At 32.7% G+C, this 18,817-nt stretch overlaps 2 protein-coding genes across 3 annotated transcripts in view; one reads left to right on the top strand and one right to left on the bottom strand.

The window, feature by feature from the left end:
* Positions 1-3,091: 3,091 nt before the first annotated feature.
* Positions 3,092-8,109, bottom strand: LOC107750225 (ATP-sensitive inward rectifier potassium channel 10-like). The gene is made up of 5 exons (XM_016565507.1): positions 7,770-8,109; positions 6,606-6,817; positions 5,697-5,828; positions 4,707-4,884; positions 3,092-3,632 (listed from the first exon to the last, which is right to left on the bottom strand). The coding sequence occupies exons 1-5, from the start codon at positions 8,107-8,109 to the stop codon at positions 3,241-3,243; spliced, it is 1,254 nt and encodes a 417-aa protein (XP_016420993.1). The 3' UTR covers positions 3,092-3,240.
* Positions 8,110-13,868: 5,759 nt separating this feature from the next.
* LOC107750205 (purine nucleoside phosphorylase-like) overlaps positions 13,869-18,817 on the top strand; it is an 11,665-nt gene continuing 6,716 nt past the window's right edge. Inside the window, exon 1 of one of the 2 annotated variants that reach the window (XM_016565484.1) lies at positions 13,869-14,083. In XM_016565484.1, coding sequence (XP_016420970.1) covers positions 13,944-14,083 — 140 coding nt within the window. In that variant the 5' untranslated portion in view covers positions 13,869-13,943. The remainder of the gene's footprint in view (positions 14,084-18,817) is intronic. The other variant, XM_016565485.1, reaches the window with a different exon arrangement.

Consider the following 18,817-nt stretch of genomic DNA (forward strand, 5'->3'; position numbering starts at 1 on the left):
CTGATGCAGTTCATGCAATATTAATGATTTCAGTGCTTGATTTTAAGAACATGTTTTGTTTAAGTTATTAATGCTAAGGTAAATGATAATTCTGCTGTTTTTTTATGCATTTGTGTGTTTTTATGCATACAAATATATAGTCTTTCAAATAATATGAGCTTATAAAACCCTGTTTTAAATACGTGTATAAAAAGAACATTATTTCAACTTTACAAATATTTAATGTGAACAGCTGTACACAAAATTGTCCATTTTCTTAATCAGCCTATGCTTTGTTAAAAATTTTGCATATTATTGGGCTGATGCTGTTTATGCAATATGAAGAATAAGATTCATTTGATGTATTTTGCTTGTAGATTACACATTATTTTCAAAACGTTCAAGGAATTTCATTTGTACAGTGGCAGTAAAAATGTATGATTATATCTATATTATATAATTTAAATTATTAAAGAGGTAAAGAGAGAGAGAGAATATTAGTATGTTTGTGTAAGTATGATTCCAGTGCTGACATGTGAACGGTAGCAGCAGATATTCTCTAACAGAGAGACTGAAGGCTTTTTCCCGGACTCCGACTGTGACGTGTGTTTCTCATCACACACGGATCATCAGTGTTTGCTGGCATCGACATCAAACCACAACAACGCTTCTGAACCAGGATGAAGTTAAAGCTGAAATCAGTCATCGCCGCACAGAGACGACAGCATCTACAGGTCAGCTTCAGTTATGATTTATCATTCCTGTTATCATTTATTTATATAAGTGAATTTGATTTGGCAGGTTTTGCACATTAAACAGATTGCAGAAGCAGCATGTTAAGAGTTACAATCATTCTTATACTGTAAAAAATGGTTCTTCTGAGTTGTAAAAACAACAACGATTATCGGGCTTTTTACTTAAAAAGTTGACATTTAATTCAATGTGTTACTTGCCATTTCTTTGTAATTATTCGTGAAATGTAGCAATTTCTGAGTGAAAATTGTTTCTACAGTGTTACAACTGACACTCCAGTAATAAAAGATAAAATGCATGCTGTGAAAAATTAAACGCATTATAACAGTCATTTATCAGCATCAGATTAACCATCAATATCTTTATCTGTTTATTAATGTGGAAAATGATGCATCTCTGTATATCCAGTGGATTATTCCAGTAATTCAGCCACTAGACAAACACGCATATTTATCAAAATATGCTTTTTTAAAACAAATGCTTTGACTTTGACTTTTCTGAGCCACTTAATTAATGTCTGTCTGTGTAAAGAGAGAGGAGAGTACAGTGCTAAAGTGCTGTCAGATTCGTTAGGATAATAAATGTTCCTAATGACCCCAAAGTGCAAAATCCTTACAGTGACTAAAGCAGAAAATACTGTGATGAATCACGGGAACATGCATACAGCACATGCTTGAAACGATTGTTCTGAAAGAGCGGGGAAAACACATGCTCAATGCAATACTAAACCATATAATTATGCATTTAAATAATTTAATTTAATTTAATTGTTTTCTATGCATTATGGTGGGAAATGATAATTCTGCTGTTTTATGTTCTGCTTTTGGGTGTTTGATGCATAACGTGTCAATGAGCTTCAAGATTTTAGGTTCAAATGTATTTGAATGTAGAAGGAAAGGTCTTTATTTCATCATTTTAATCATGTCTTGTTTTAAATGGCCTTTGTAGTGTGAAAATTTACATTTTAATACAAGTATTCCATCTTTTAAATAATATGAGCTCGTAAAAGCTTATTAAGCAATAAGCAAATTGCTATTTAAAATGTATAAAATACATTTAAAAATATATAAAATATGTAAAAGCACATTATTTTAACTTTCCAAAAGTATTTCATGTGAACTAGCTGTACACAAAATTATCAGTTTTCCTGTTCATCTTATGCAGTGTTAATACTTTTGCATGTTATTGGGCTGATGCTGTTCATGCAATATGAATGATTTCAGTGCTTGCTTTTTAAGGACATTTCTGATCTTTTTTTTAATGCTAATTAGGTAAATGATAATTCTGCTGTTTTCATGCATTTGCGTGTTTGATGCATTTCGATGAATATGAAGATTTTAGGTTCAAATGTATATGAAAGTGAAAGGTCTTATAACTTCAAATATTTTGCCATTTTAATTTTAACACAAATATTCCATCTTTCAAATCATATGAGCTCATCTATTAATAAAATAAAATGAAAATGAAATAACTGTATTTCTGTACTAGCTACTATACTGTACACAAAATTGTCATAAAAAAACATAATTTTAATTATTGCATATTATTGGGCTCATTCATGCAATAGTAATTATTTCAATGCTTGATTTGAAGGACATTTTTGTTTATTTTTATGCTAAGTATGTAAATAATAATCCTGCTTTTTTATGCATTTGTATGTTTTTGTGCATAGAGTTTTTTCATGAAGCCTTTCAAATAATATGAGCTCTTAAACCTTCATAAATTAATTAGAAAAATGCTGTTTAAAATATAAAAAGCATATTATTTCAAGCTACACACAAAATTATCAGTTTTCCTATTCAGCCCATGCTGTGGTAATATTATAAGATGCTGATCATGCAATATTAATGGTTTCAGTGCTTGATTTTAAAGACTTTATTTTTAATGCTGAATAGGTAAATGATAATTCTGCTGTTTTAATGCATTTAGGTGTTTTTGTGCATACAAATATGTAGTCTTTCAAATAATATGAGCTCATTAAAACTCATTAAATACAATAATTTAAAAAATGCTGTTTAAAATATAAAAAGCACATTATTTCAACTTTCCAAAAGTGTGAACTGGCTGTACACAAAATTATCAGTTTTCCTCTTCAGCTTATACAATGTGAATAATTATGCAAATTACTGGGCTGATGCCGTGCATGCAACATTAATGATTTCAGTGCTTGATTTTAAGGACAATTTAGTTTTTTTTATGCGGAGTATGTAAATGATAATTCTGCTGTGTTTATGCATTTAGGTGTTTTTTATACATTTGTGTGTTTTTATGCATACAAATGTTACATGAAGTCTTTCAAGTAATATGAGCTAAAAGCTCATAAAATAATTTATGAGTTATCAATATTTAACATGTACTGTATGACATAGGCCTACACAAAAATATACATTTTCTTATTCAGCTTATGCTGTTAATGTTTTTGCATATTATTGGGCTGATGCTGTTCATGCAGCATTAATTATTTCAGTGCTTGATTTTAAGGACATTCTTGATTAATGTTGTGTTCTGTCACACGTTACTGATGCGCGTGCTAACGGGCCCGTCCTCCGTCTGTCTCTCATCCTCTCGGTAGCTCTGCTCCAGCCGCATCTTCTCCAGCCGCATCTTCTCCGGGTCCGAGCCGCTCACGTCTCCATGGCAACCATCAGTTCCGCTGGGCGGGGTCTGATTGAAAAGGGGCGGGGTCTTGGTTTTCACCACCTTGTCGAAGTACGCTAGATCCGCCACGTATTTGCCCATCGGAGAGAGAGACACGATGGGGGGGAACTCGTAGCCCCACAGGATCTCGTCGGGCAGGTAGGAGGTGCGCACCTGACAGGTGGCTGATGTGGGTTCCACTGTGGAGCTCATCATCACCAGCAGCTCGAAATCAGCCGGATCCGGATCCGTCCAGCTTCCGCCTGAGAGAGAGAAACAAACCGAATGAGTTTTTCTGCTAGATATTCCCGCACTGTAAAAGAGAACACCTTTCTTAAAGGTGAAGTCAGGTTGTTTTTGCAATTCCGTTTGATGCCACTGGAGGCGCAGTATTTACAATGACAAAGGCTTCAAAACCTATTTCAATTTTCAGATGCTTATAGTGTCTATAGAGTCAAATAAACAGCTAAATTATTACAAATAAAATATACAAAAATTAAAATATAAAAAACATAAAAATTAACATGAATAAAATGGAAAAAAATTATTTAATATTTAAATTTGATTAAAAGTTAAAATATGGTAATAATAAAAACCTTAAAAATGGAAAAAAATTTTTTTTATAAATTTAAAAACATTAAAATATTTTAATTGCTAAAGTTCTTCAGGCATCACACTCTTTTAAGCCAGAGATTTTACATGACTCTTCCAGTTGTTAAGAATCCAGGATTTACTCACATTAAAATATTTTAGAGCTTGGCATAATTAGAAAAAAAAAGTCATTATATGAAATAAAATAAAATAAAAATTTGTAAAAAAAATTAAGTTCATTATAAAAATGCACATGATATTAAATAATAAATATCTTGATTTTTAGTTGTTTTATATATTTCAAAGCTTGCATTGTCCAATTTTTATCATTTTAAATAAGATAATATGAATAAAAATAAGAAAAATTTTTGAGTGGTTGAAAAACAACACTTTTGTTGGTGCATTTATTTATATATTTATTTTTCCAATAATGTTTAACCCTTGTGCTGTGCTGAAAATCCTTTACCTAATTTGTTATTCCTAGCCAAAAATGACCGGCCTTTTAAAAATTGCTTGTAAATATTATCATTAAATGTTGGATTCAATCTATTTGTCAACTTGTTTTCTTTGAATTAGCACCGGTTTTGTATTTCTCTTTGGAACTGATTGATTGTAGGCCTCACTGATCTGAGCTCATGCACATCAGTTTTTGAGTTAAAAATAAAACTTTGATTGTGGATAATTTTTGCAGTGTTTTCTCAGAAACTGAGGACTGTGAACAGAATGAAGAATCACAGCATCCGTACCGTTGTCGGCCCATCCGCGCAGCGGGCTCTGCTCGTCGATGATGTGGTAGAAGGTGAGCGGGGGGATGAGGAAGGGGCTCTCGCTGGCCGTGTCCACGCTGAAGGTCACGTTCTTCTGGTCCAAACGCACCGTCTCGCCCTGCTTCGGCACACATGGCTGTAAAAGCTTCCCGGTCACCTGGAAAAATCACATTCATTGCATTTGTCCTAAAAGAACTCGCAATATTTCACTGCCAAAACATAGATCCACATGAGCACATTTCCATGCTCTGAATGGAAGGAAGCATATATATATATATATATATACTACCGGTCAAAAGTTTAGGATCAGAACGATTTTTAATGTTTTTTAAAGGAGTGTCTTATGCTCATCAAGGCTGCATTTATTATTTATCCTTCAGAAATCATTCTAATATGCTGATTTATTATCAGTGCTGGAAACCTGTGATACTTTTTAAAAAGAAGATCATTTATTTTAAATAGAGATATTTTCTAACAATATACACTACAGTTCAAAAGTTTGGGGTCAGTAAATTTTATTCTTTCTTTTTTTGAAAGAAATTAAAACTTTTATTCAGCAAGGATGTGTTAAATTGATAAGAAGTGAGAGCAAAGATTTAAATAACATTTTGCAAGATTACTGTTTTTTTCTGTATTTTTGATCAAAACAATGCAGCCTTGATGAGCAGAAGAGACTTCTTTAAAACACATGATCCCAAACTTTTGACCAGTAGTATATATATTTAGATGTCACCCTTTTTTCAGTGTAGAGTCTAACTTATGAGCATCACATATGTACGTACGTGTATTTGCTCAAAAACAATTGCATCCAGAACTGAGCAACGATGGCACGTTTCAGATCTCACTGAGTTTATGTGTTCTAGTTTTAATCTGCACATTCTCTTCTGTGTTCTCTGGTTGTGTGACAAATCGATAAATAAATCATTAACTGGCATCCTTGATAAAGTGATTATTCTCTCCTCCGGTTACCTGGCAGCCCAGCAGCAGACTCTTGCGCATGTTGGCGACTCGTATCATGAGACTCGGTCGGCCGTCGTGATTAGCTATTACAGCATGCTGACTGAACCGAATCGTCTCACCACGCTTCTTCGGCCGGGCCACCTGAGAGGGAGAGAGAGAGAGAGAGAGAGAGGGAGAGAGACACACAGAGAGAGAGAGTGAGAGAGAGAGAGAGAGAGAGAGAGAGAGAGGGAGAGAGACACAGAGAGAGAGAGAGAGAGAGAGAGAGAGAGAGATCATATTTAAACATCAAAACACCCCCATATATACATGTTTAAATCATTAAAACTTTTAAACATGTATTTCAGTAATAAAAAATTTACGAGAATCAGTATTGAGAAAAAGAATTACAAAAATCTCTGGAGTAATACATTTGGATGCATGAAAATAATGAGAACTTTGGGTTAATATATATCATAATTGAATTTCATAATTGAATTTGTTTCATAATTGATACATTTAGCAACATTAACCATGTTATTTTCCTGTTCATTACTGTGAAGCTGCTTTGTATAAAATGCTGTGTAAATAAACGTGACATGAATTAATTGTTTAAACAATAATATGTATAATAATATACATTTTTAATATAATTTTTTTTTTTTTATTGTTTTGTTTTGTGACCTGTTTTCTGGGTTAATATTTGTATGTATGTATATGCTACTTTAATGTACTTTTTAAAAATATATATAAACATTATTTTCTTTTCTTTTAGAGTAAATTGAGACTTGCATGTTTTCTGGGTTTATATTTACATGTATAATATTATGTATATGTTACTATAATGCACATTTTATTTTATAAAAACATTTTGTTTTGTTTTGTAGTAAAATGTGACCTGCATGTTTTCTGTGTTCAGGTGAGTAAATGAATGCGCACCTTGGCGAGGAAGGTTCCGGTGATGAAGATCTCCATGGCGGTGGTGATGAGGAGCTGGATGATGAGCAGGACAATGGCAGACGGACATTCCTCCGTGATGCAGCGGTATCCGTATCCGATGGTGGTCTGAGTCTCCAGCGAGAAGAGAAAGGCTGCGGTCAGCGTTTGCATCTGCATCACACACACACTGTGGTTTGCTGGAGGATCAAACTCTACGTAAGAAACACAAACATCAGACACAAACTGCTGCATACAAACAAGCACATGGATGTAATAGGGGTTTTATTTTATTGGATGGACTGTGGCTTACTGTATCACAGATAATATAATCTTTATAATTTTAGATGTAGCAAAAATATTTTATTAAATTATTTATTATTTAATTTAATTATTGAATACATCATCATTTAATAATTTCATTATTAATTGTAATTATTTCATATTTACTTATTTGCATTGTTTTGTCCTTTATTTTTCATTTATATGCATCTTGCCTCCATTCTGAGGAAACATTTTATTGATCAGAGATTTCGCTTTTAAAACTGTTAAAGGAGTTGTCATTTGTTTCATTTAAGTATTAACCTGGTCTCCTAACGTTTGTTAGAAGTAATAAAAGTGAGAAAAATCATTTAGATTTTGATGAAAGATTAGGTCAAAATAAACATTATTTCTTTATAAAAACCATGTATGGAATATCAGGGCTATTATTGTTAACTAAATGTAGCGAATCAGCTCATGGGGAAATATGAATAATTAATCACTATAAAAAATAACATTTTTGATACTTGAAATAAAATACATTTTAACTGAAATAATATAAAAAATTTACTTATTTTGTATCAGCTAGTTACCAAGGCAACATCTGCCATTTCTCATCAACTTGAAGTACTAAAATAACTAAAAATTAAAAACACAAAAATAACAAAAACTATATAAACTTAATAAAAAACCAAAAAAAAAGACAAAAACACAACTAAATTACTAAAACTTTAACTAAAATGAAAATATAAAAATAAAAAATAATTTCAGTTATTAATAAAAACTATAATAGTATACTAGTTATAATAAAATAAGAGTGTCATGCAAGAATCATTCACAATAAGTCCAGAACATGAATTAAGAAAGTCATTTTATGTTGATTTTAACTCTGCTTCTAGCTCTTACCGAGCAGGTCTCCATGCACCAAAGCCAGCAGGTACCACAGCAGTCCAAAGGTGAACCAGGTTCCCACAAACGTGGCGGTGAACAGAACCAGTTTGTACCTCCACTGCATGTCCACAAAGGTGGTCCAGGGGTCACGCAGGTTCAAAGCGCCACGCCCACTCACGTGCTCGATGCGGACGTTGCTCCGCCCATCCTTGGATAGCACCCGCCTCCGGTGCGCCATCTGACTCCCATGCCCCGCCCCCCCGAGCAGAGGCTTTAGGACGTCTGTCTGCGTCTGAGAGTGGCACACCTTCTGAGGGGCGGGGCCATTAGAAGAAAGGGGTGTGGCCGACGTCATCTAGAGGAGAAACAAGCGGCGAAAGACAATGTGGTTGATGCTCATGACACAAAACAGTGAAGTTATATTTATGCATTTGGCAGATGCTTTAATCCAAAGCACTGCATTCATTTGTTTTTACTTTAAGGTAAGATACCACAGGTGAATAGGGTAAAAAGCGCAACTAATCAATATCATCATACTTGCCCAGTTGATTTGATTGCAGTAAAATTTGCATGGTACGTTTAAATATGCAAATGATACATTATCTAATTAAATATGCACACATTTGCATACATTTCCAGAACAGAAATCTGAACATATTAGAGTTGACATATTAGAGTTTTTACTGAGGGGATTTTGGATTTCTCGTTTTATCTCTCCATAAATCAGAAAATGCTCAAAAAATATTTTCACCATTTGTCTATGAATAAACCCCTCAGTAAAACCCTTCAGAATATAGATAGGAATTAAATTGTAAGTTTTGGTGTATGTAAGTGCTGCTGAAGAGGAGAAAAAACTCAAAGCCTTTAAAAATGTGCATTTTCACCACGTTTTTTAGGAGTAAAATGTTGTATAAATCAGTGTGAATGATATAAAAACAAATCCCTCAGTAAAAACCTTCAGAATATAGAGAGGAATAAAACTCTAAGTTTTGGTGTATGAAAGTGCTGCTGAAGTGGAGAAAAAACTCATTGCCTTTAAAGATTTGCATTTTTATCACATTTTTAGGAGTAAAATGTTATATAAATAAATGTGAATGATATAAAAACAAACCCCTCAGCAAAAACCTTCAGAATATAGAAAGGAATAAAACTGCTAAGTCTGGTGTATGTAAGTGTTACTGAAATTGAGAAACAAACTCATTTTTAGAAAACAGCCTGAAATCTACAGGCACAAATAGATAAAGTGCAATAAAATAAATTATATTTTGGATGCTTTCTGTCCCAAAATTGACCAGTGCATGAAATAACAATGTTTTTGCCTGTTGTGTCTTGCCTTAAATAAAAAAAGAGACAGTAAACAATAATGGAAAAGAATGAGAAAAGTGATTAAATTGTTGGGAATTGAGCCATATACAAGGTTGCATTACATGCATCATTGTGCATTATATCAGAGTGTTTGCATTGACTAATAGGCCACGGCTCAAACACAATGTCTTTTAATGCTTGAAATACAAATATGCTCAGTCAGATGCCATGATATTCAGCTCATTCAGTGGCCTTCAGTGGTTTTCTTTTGTATTGTACTTTTGTATTGTGTACAATAATACAGAATACAAAAGTTATTTTGTACTTTTGTATTGTGGTGTAGATTTCAGTCCATAGGGAGAAGTGCAGTTTATCTGGTTAATCAGGTGAACAGAACAGATTATTTTACACGAGAGAGATTTTAACCAACAATGAGCCGAAAGAGACGCACTAAATGAGGGCATGTGAAAAAAATCCATGCTGTATCTCCTCATCTGCCTGTCTTCCTCAGTATTTTTGCCTTGTTTTCCAGTACAAATATCTAAACATTTTCCTAAATCAAGCTACATTTACTGGAGAAGCAAAATGAGTTAAGATAGTAAGTCTCTTTTTTTAAAGTTAAATTAAGTGAGTTTATGCTTAAATCAAGATATCTGTTAATATCTGTTAATAGGGTCAGAAAAATAATACTGTTTTCCCTTTCAGTTAAGTTTATTTTTATGATCCCGTTGGCAGATATTTGTTTTCAACTTAAACATTAAAAAAAATTCAGAAAACAAGAGAAACAAGTCCAAACACATTTAGATGCATTAATGTGCAATAAAACAAAGTCTCTCTTCTCTTTATCGGCAGAACACTTATATAACAGCATTAATTATATTCAGTGTTATGTAATTTGATGGATCACCATCCTTTCATATACATTATCCGATCTGAAGCCGTGTCAAATGTGCCATATTCTTACTTTGTAAAAATGTACCATGATAACCATAGTTTCTGCCAAAATACCATAATGTAAAATGATTTGTTGATGTAGTGAATATAAAACAAAGACTATTGAAGTACATTTGGCAAGAAAATGCTATTTCAGTTTTTCTACTTTAAAAAAAATTACATTTAATTCAATGTGTTACTTGCCTTTTCTTTGTAGTTGTGAAATTTACTAGCAATTTCTGATCGAAAACTGTTTCTATATCAATAAAACTGAGAAAACTAACAAAAATGTTCTGAAAGCTTCTTGCATGATATGATCACATATTCATTTATTATGCTTGTACACTGGTAACTATGTGGCATTTGGTCTATAATGATGGTTATCATGGTAAAGACTGAAGGTGTTTAATACTTGTGATGTGTTTTAGTCTCTCTGCTTCCACCTTATCAGCTCTTCCAGGTTCTGTCTCTGTCTCTCTCTCAACCGTCTCTCTCTCTCTCTCAAGTACAAAGGAATGTATTGTTTGAAACACACACCAAAGGGACAAAACCGACCACTGACAAACACATCTTTGTGTGTGTGTGTGTGTGTGTGTATTAGTGTGTGTGTGTGTGTGTACGTTATGGGGACCAAATGTCCCCACAAGTATAGTAATACCAGTAAATTTTGACCTTGTGGGGACATTTTTGAGGTCCCCATGAGGAAACAAGCTGTGAGTGTGTGAGTGGGTGTGTGTGTGAGAGTGTGTGTGTGAGAGTGTGTGTGTGAGAGAGAGACACAATGGCAACTCATTAGTATTCCAAAGTCGATAATGATCCCCCCTCCACAAATCTCAACCCGCAGTTGCACTTTCCAAACTCTCACTTTTCTTTCTTTCTTTCTTTCACAGTTTTAGATGCACGCAAAAACACACACAGGGTCAAACTCAGGATAGTTTTGGTAAGTTTTCACATAGATCTGACCATTTTCCTAACCCTAACCTCAGCTCATCTGATAGATCATTGCACTGCAACACCAAAGTAATGCATTTGTTTCCCAGAACATGATAAAATGATTTAGAAAATGATCAAAAAACTTCTGTAACGTCTAACAGGCAACTTCTGACTTAGAAATCCTTGATAAACACAAACGTTGCAACTGTTACAAAGATGTATCAACTTTTAAAATTTTTGCATATGCATAAATCAGTGCTACTTTTCTACTTCAGAATTTCACATTTAATTCAATGTGTCACTTTCTGTTTCTTTGTAATTCTTTGTGAAATTTCCTAGCAATTGCTAGGTGAAAACTGTTTCAAAGTAAATCTTACACCAGTCTTTTTCCGTGTAATGTGAAAATAGATCTGTGTTAGGAGGAACACATGAATGTGTGCAGGTTGCATGACGTGTGCAGCACCTGTTGTGCAGAAATTTAATCAGACAGTCAGTTCTGAACTTATTAACCAGGTGCTTCGTTAAAACCTATTCAGAAAGTTGAGTTTGCATGAGTGCATGTGAAATCCAGCGTCTTACCTCATCATTCAGAGAGCTGTCTATTAACACATGCACCCAGGTGTTCAGATGCTGCGATTCATCAGATTCTGCATTCAGGTTTGCTGATCTCAGCTACATGTTGATGTTCATTAAACAAATCTTAACTTTACTAAACAAGTTGCTAAACAAGCTCTGCAGAACGACTGAATCTCTCAGGAGCAAATGAGATGCTTTTATAAACTGGCCTCTCTCTCTCTCTCTCTCCCTCTCTCTCTTCATTCAGCTCTTTTAGCACATGTTTGTTCTGCTAAACTCCATCTAAAACTATATGAGCATAGGATTTTGCTTTTTGTTTCTTCTTTTATTATATTATAATTATTATGCAGGGTTTATGAGCTCACATTAAACAGCAGACTATACTGAAAATTTGCATTGTAAAAAAATTAAATATTAAAATGAATGTGACAACAAATAGGTTCAATTAAAATTAAGATGAAAATTGGTTGCAAAACATAATATAAATAGAGACCAGTTTCAGCACTTAAAATCTTCATTTTGCAATAACAACCCAAATATATATTACATTATACTATTATTTTATTATTAAATATAACCTGTTTTGAAATTAAAATTTGGATGACGGGAAAATTTGGGTAACGTTTTATTTTTAATATGCACATAAAATTTGAGTATTACATACGAATAAGAAAACAAACTTTTGAACATTAAAATTCATGCAGTTTGTTTTTAGTACTTTTTTTCTACATTTTATTTGAAAGGAAATCAAAGAAGGAACAAATGTTCACTGTAACCTTCTTAACAGTTAATAAATAAATAAATATCCTTCATCATTTATTTTCACATGCACATTTTTTTTTTAAAATCTCAGCCTTAATAATGCATCCTAAATCTATCAGTACGATCACTGCACTAGAGATATTTGTGTAAAAGTCTAATATTCCAATGATGCTTTGATGCTTTAGTGCTGGTGTCAAAGCAGAAGCTGAATTAACGGGCTTTTTCCTCCATGCTCTCATTAAGTGTTAGTCTTCATTTGGGGTTTTTTGTTCTGATTCAGACACTTTGCAAAACTTCCTCTACGATGTCAGGGGTTTGTGAAGTGCTGGAACAGAACATCCTGAGAACAGCAGCTCACAAAAGAGCTCGTGAGAGGAGTGAGAACTCCAGAGTGATGAGGCGTTTCATTATTGAGAGAGATGCAGAATGAGTGAGTGATGCTGCTGCTGCTGAATACTGTGACCTGCAGGAGGCGCTGTGTGACACATCCATCACCGAAACCTGCCACTGCATGCACTGCTGCATGGCAAGCATGCTTCACACTTTATAGAACATTTCGAATTAAAATTTAAAATGCTCATTTATTGCATTTCCTAAACAACAATTATATTTTGTCATTATATATATATATATATATATATATATATATATACACACACACACACACACACACGCACAACATTTTATATTAAAAACTGAAATGCTTATTTATAGTTTTTAATGTTTAGATATAATGTTTATAATATATCGTCGTTTCTGCCTGTTTTAAATATATAAGATGCTCAGTATCAGTCCATTAAAAATATTTTCCTTTTGTTTACAAATATTCATAAAATACCTGATTTACATTCTTTCATATATTACAGAACACATTTGTAATAATATCAAAGTCTATGAACTTAGAACATTTGATATTAAAATTAAAATGCTCATTTTTGGTATTTCCCATGAATATTAATTTAAAAAATAAATTTTATTTGGCCTGTTTTAAATATATTAAATGCTCAGTGTCACTCCATTAAAATACTTATTGTTTTGTATATATTACATTTTCATTTTGTATACATTGTAAAGTATTTTTCCTCTGTTACGGGACACATAATATCCAAGTCTCTGATGAATACATAAAGTATTATTTTAATTTATTTGTGTTGCAAAAATTCCTATGCAACCTCTAAACATATTTCTGGACAATGTTATTATTATTATTAATATTATTTACTGAACATTAAAATAAAAATGCACATTTATTCAAATGCAAACATTGAACATTATACAATAAAACAGAACAAAAAGAGAAAAGCAACTACAAAAATAAATACTGAGATAAATAATTTTGTACAATTATATAAAAATAAGAATAAGGGTAAATAAACAAATAGCTCAAACTTTCAAAGTCTTTGTGGTTTCTCTACTACAGTCAACAAAATCATAAAGTTGGGTTTTTTATTAGTAAACTTGCACTCATGGATGTGAAGCTTGGTCAAAAATGTAAGTAAATGCATTAAACAGAAGCATTTTTTTTTGTTTGTTTCTTTGTTTACATTTGTGGCGGCTGACGTCACATGCGAATGACGTCACAAAGCACCGCGCTCCAGGAAATGCGCACGCCCTGAGCGTCACGACTGAGAGTCTCCGATGGAGGAGGAAACGCATTAGCTCATTCTCTCATTCACATGCATGCACCGCCGGAGGAACGCGTTCAGCGGAACATTAGAGACAGACAGAGGCACGGAGACCGGAGACGCGCGACTTTCATTTCATTCTTCACTTACCGAGACTCAGAAACGCGTCGCGATGTTTGCTGATTCAACGACAGGGTGAGTTTAAAACACTTCATTAAAGGAGCTTTATACTGATGATGTGGATGATTTTAGCTCCGTATTTCAAATAGCATTTTATGTCTAGCGCGCGCGCATATGGTTTATTGCGTCTTCAATATAGTAGTTACATCAGAAATCATATAATAAGCGCAGCATCATCTTTATATCATCTATCTGCACAGTCATTTCTGTGAGTTTTACAGTTAAACTGAAACAAATAGATAAACCTGTTAAACTGGTTTGACACACTTATATTTCATATCTGACATTCATGATGTTTTACATGAATAAAGCTCTTTTAAGCACCTTAACAGTTGAGACCGTTAGATATAATGCATTATATAAATGCTGAAATGATGAAAAGTCAAGTAATTAGATGTAATCGCGCGTGTTGAGATGCACGTGTCTTGTGTGATGCTGGGAAACCCGGTGCTGGTCGCGTGGCCTTCAGCACGTATCACTGCGATCAGATGATGAAGATGATGATGATGATGATGAGAGGAGAGCATCTGTGCATTCTGAAATATTCTGAATATCTTATTCATTTCTGTTTGCTAATATGTAACTGTTTTGCAACTATGCATCATTAACTACATATTTATTATAAGGCATGGTTTGCAAGGCTGGCCCAAGCCTTTATGAGGCCCTAAGCAGAATTTTACATGGGGGGCCCTCGGTGCCACCCGCCAATACGACTGATTATTGTCAATGCACACTATAAATTAAGAACTCTTCATTAAGTTTGCGGATGACACGACTGTAGTGGGTCTCATTAGCAACAGAGATGAGACAAACTATAGGAGCGAGGTGAGCCGCCTGGCCGGGTGGTGCAGTGACAACAATCTCTCTCTGAATGTGGAGAAGACGAAGGAGATTTCAATTCTCTGTGTGTATGTGCTGTACATGTGGAAGAATTGACAATAAAGCTGACTTGACTTGACTAAATCTAACACACCCATTATCAATTGTATTTGTCGTAGCTGTGTTGCTTACATCTGCCTGGCATGTTTTAACCCTTCTATGGTTTTTAATTGTTACAGTAGCAAACCCGCAAAATTGGTCATGTGTTAATTTAAACTTTAACATCCAAAGTCTTAGTGGCATACTTAATGTGGTGTACTGAAAAGTAGTTAAATAAACCAGCGGACAATGCATTTACTGAAAAGAATGTTATTTTAACAACATAAATTATTAAACACCGCAGCAAGTAATCCGTACACCTAAAACAACAACTCTTAATCTAGCTAACTGAGGCATAATGATATTGGAATATAATAGCAAAGACAGGGTAAGGTAAAAAAGGTTAAGCTGTTATCAGTACCAAGTTTATGAAACAGAAGCTTATTATTACAAAAATGTATACCCAGGAAAGTTTTACACAGACAAAAATGTTTTTTTCTTCTTCTAAAACTAGCTAAATTAAATGTTATATTATAATCGATTTTAACCCTTTGTACGCTTTGGCTGCCGCTGAGCCAGAGAAAGACATGCTCAGTGCTTTATATCACAACTGTTATAAATACAGATTTCAATTAAGTACTATCAACAGAATTTACAGTTTGTTAAATACACACTGATTTCTATGGAAAGCGGTAATAATACTCCTTTCAATTAAAATGTGATGTGTTTTATTCAAAGACACATTGTGTAGGTAACTATAACGTTTATGCTGTTTTTCTCCCAGTTCACTGGCCACTTCCATGTATTTCGGGAGAAATGGGTGAATTTCCGTGATGTTAACCCGACAGATCCACACGACAGCGTCCAGCGCACATTATAGATCAACTAACATGGTCATTAAGGTTGTTTAAACGACAAAACTAATTAATTTACACGTATTTGATAATCACAATATGCTGTATCATATAGCTTATATTTAACAAGTTTGTTGATATTTTGAACAAAAAAAGGAAAAAACTATATAAAAGTCATACATCTGTCATATTGTGGCTGCATGATGCGTTGCTATGGAAATAAAATGATACATATAGATTATTTAATTGTTTAATATTGCGTTTTTGTATTATTACCTTTGTCCATTGACATAATATATCACCAAAAATAAAATAATAATAATCAAGCTGTCATTTCATGTATTCTTGGGGGCCCCCTGGTGGCCACGGGGGCCCTAAGCAGCCGCTTAGTTCGCTTATGCCTAGGTGGTATGGAAGGCCGTTTCCGCCACTGAAATAAAAATAAAAAAGATTATCGTGACTTTTTATCTCACAATTCTTACTTTTTTTCTCAGAATTGTGAGATATAAAATAGCGAGTTATAAAATCAGAATTGCAAGATAAAAACTCGCAATTCTGACTTCTTTCTCACAAATGCGAGTTTTTATCTCGAAAATCTGACTTTTTTATTGCAATACTGCCTTTTTTTCTCAGAATTGTGAGATATAACCTTGCAATTGTCGAATTTTAAAGTCCAAACGAAAAAAAGACTATGTTCTCAGAATTTCGAGTTTGAGTCACAAATTACAATTGCGAGATAAAAACTTGAAATTCTGAGAATTGTGAGTTTATATCTTGCAATTCTTTTTTTTTTTTTTTTTCAGAATTGCAACTTTATTTCTCTTTATAACTCGCTATTGTGAGTTTTAATCACGCAATTGTGAGATAAAAAGTCGCAACTACCTTTTTTTATTTTGTACCGTTTTTGGCGGAAACGGCCTTCCATAATATGGGCAATCAATCAACAATTACATTTTTTATGATGAAAGTCGCGATAATCCAGCTGACAAAGAACGTTCTCTCAAAGTTATGTACAAATGCTATTCTGCTAACGCGAATAGAACGTTTGTCCAAAGCTATTTATTAGTAATGTTCTCAAACCGTTTTATATGTCGTTCGTGGAACGTTTTTCTTCTAAAGCGTTTTAGCTGGACGTACATCTAATGCTTTTTAAATGTAACTGCTTGTTTCAGAATATCCAGAGAACATTCAAAAGTAACATTCTCATGATGTCTGCTGATACAATGATACAATGGAATGTTCCTGCACATTGTGAACTTTCAGAGAACATTCGGAAATAATGATTTGTAACTTAATGTGAACGTAAGTAAATGTTCCTGGAAGTGAGTCATATCAGAGATTGATTCAGTAACAGCTCTGAGTGATTCGGGGAGTCTCCCGTGTGAGTCATTAGCAGAACTGCTCATCTGCGCACTAATCGGACTAATCCAGCCATTATTTTCCAGTTCCCGGTGTTTTTATTTCATTACATTGAGCTCAGACTGAACACATGATTTGTTGTAATGAAAAAATTAAATAGATAAGAAGGCAGACAGAACGACTCCACCGCAGACTCTCATGCTTCATTCAGTCATACATACTTTTCTCTTTCAAACATTGAGTCCTAATAAGACATTCATAGGTTGATTTGAAAACACTGCTTTTTATGTTTGAGAGTAAAACGGTATTTAGTGAAGCTTAAACTAAAAGAACATTTGTCAGAGACTTTATCCAGAACAGTGTTGATTCCATTTTAGTTTTTGTTAATATTTTGAATTAGATTTTATTATTTTTTTAGTTTAAGTTCTATACATTTTTTTTCGTTTCTGATATATATATTTTTTTTTTGATGTCTAAATAGTCATTTCTATTTCAGTTTTATTGTTATTTTAGTTAAACTAAATGAAAATAAGAAATGTTGCTTTGGTTTGACATAAAATAAGTTTAGTTTTTTTATATTTTATTTCAGTTAATGTTTATTTTATTTAAAGTATTTTTCTTATGTTTTTAGTTTTAGTCAACTATATTAACCCTGATCCAGAAGCCGTATTATCTTACACATTTAGTTTTTAAGTAAATCTAATGATAGAAAATGAGATCATTAATTACATTCATTTTAGTAAAATGTTTTAGTTATTTTTGTGTGTTTCTGTTATTTTTTGTGTTTTAGTGTTTATATATATATATATATGTTTGTCTATATAGTAATTTTTATTTCAGATTTCTAGCTAGTTAAACTAAATGAAAATGAAAATGTTGTTCTGGAAGCTAGTTGAAATAAAAACGTTAATTTTTAAAATATTGAAAATGAGAAATGTTGCTTTGGTTTGAAATAAAATAAGTTTAGTTTTTTTATATTTTATTTTATTTCAGTTAATGTTTATTTTATTTAAAGTATTTTTCTAATGTTTTTAGTTTTAGTCAACTATATTAACCCTGATCCAGAAGCCGTATTATCTTACACATTTAGTTTTTAAGTAAATCTAATGATAGAAAATGAGATCATTAATTACATTCATTTTAGTAAATTTTTTTAGTTATTTTTGTGTGTTTCTGTTATTTTTTGTGTTTTAGTGTTTATATATATATATATATATGTTTGTCTATATAGTAATTTTTATTTCAGATTTCTAGCTAGTTAAACTAAATGAAAATGAAAATGTTGTTCTGGAAGCTAGTTGAAATAAAAACGTTAATTTTTAAAATATTTTATTTAAGTTAATGTTTATTTTATTTCAAGTAATGGAAATGTTTTTTTTTTAATGTTTTTAGTTTTGGTTAACTATAATAACCCTCATTATCGTACACATTTTGCTTTTCAAGTAAATCTAATTATAGCAAATGAGATCATTTTTTAGAATAAAGTTTTAGCAGTTTTTGTGTTTTGTTATCTTTATTAGTTCTTTTAAAATATGTCTACATAATTTTTATTTCTACATTTTTTATTTTATCATAATTATGTATATATGTGTATATATATATATGTGTGTATATATAT

This window comes from Sinocyclocheilus rhinocerous, unplaced genomic scaffold (assembly GCF_001515625.1).
Source record: "Sinocyclocheilus rhinocerous isolate Xijiao unplaced genomic scaffold, SAMN03320098_v1.1 scaffold242, whole genome shotgun sequence".
Classification (NCBI taxonomy): Eukaryota; Metazoa; Chordata; class Actinopteri; order Cypriniformes; family Cyprinidae; genus Sinocyclocheilus; species Sinocyclocheilus rhinocerous.

Excerpts from the sequence above, each read along its gene's own strand:
- LOC107750225 (XM_016565507.1), bottom strand. The coding sequence starts at position 8,109 with ATGACGTCGGCCACACCCCTTTCTTCTAATGGCCCCGCCCCTCAGAAG. Across the intron at positions 4,885-5,696 it reads GTCTGCTGCTGGGCTGCCAG|GTGACCGGGAAGCTTTTACA; the intron begins GTAACCGGAGGA and ends TGATTTTTCCAG. Across the intron at positions 3,633-4,706 it reads GCGCGGATGGGCCGACAACG|GCGGAAGCTGGACGGATCCG; the intron begins GTACGGATGCTG and ends TCTCTCTCTCAG.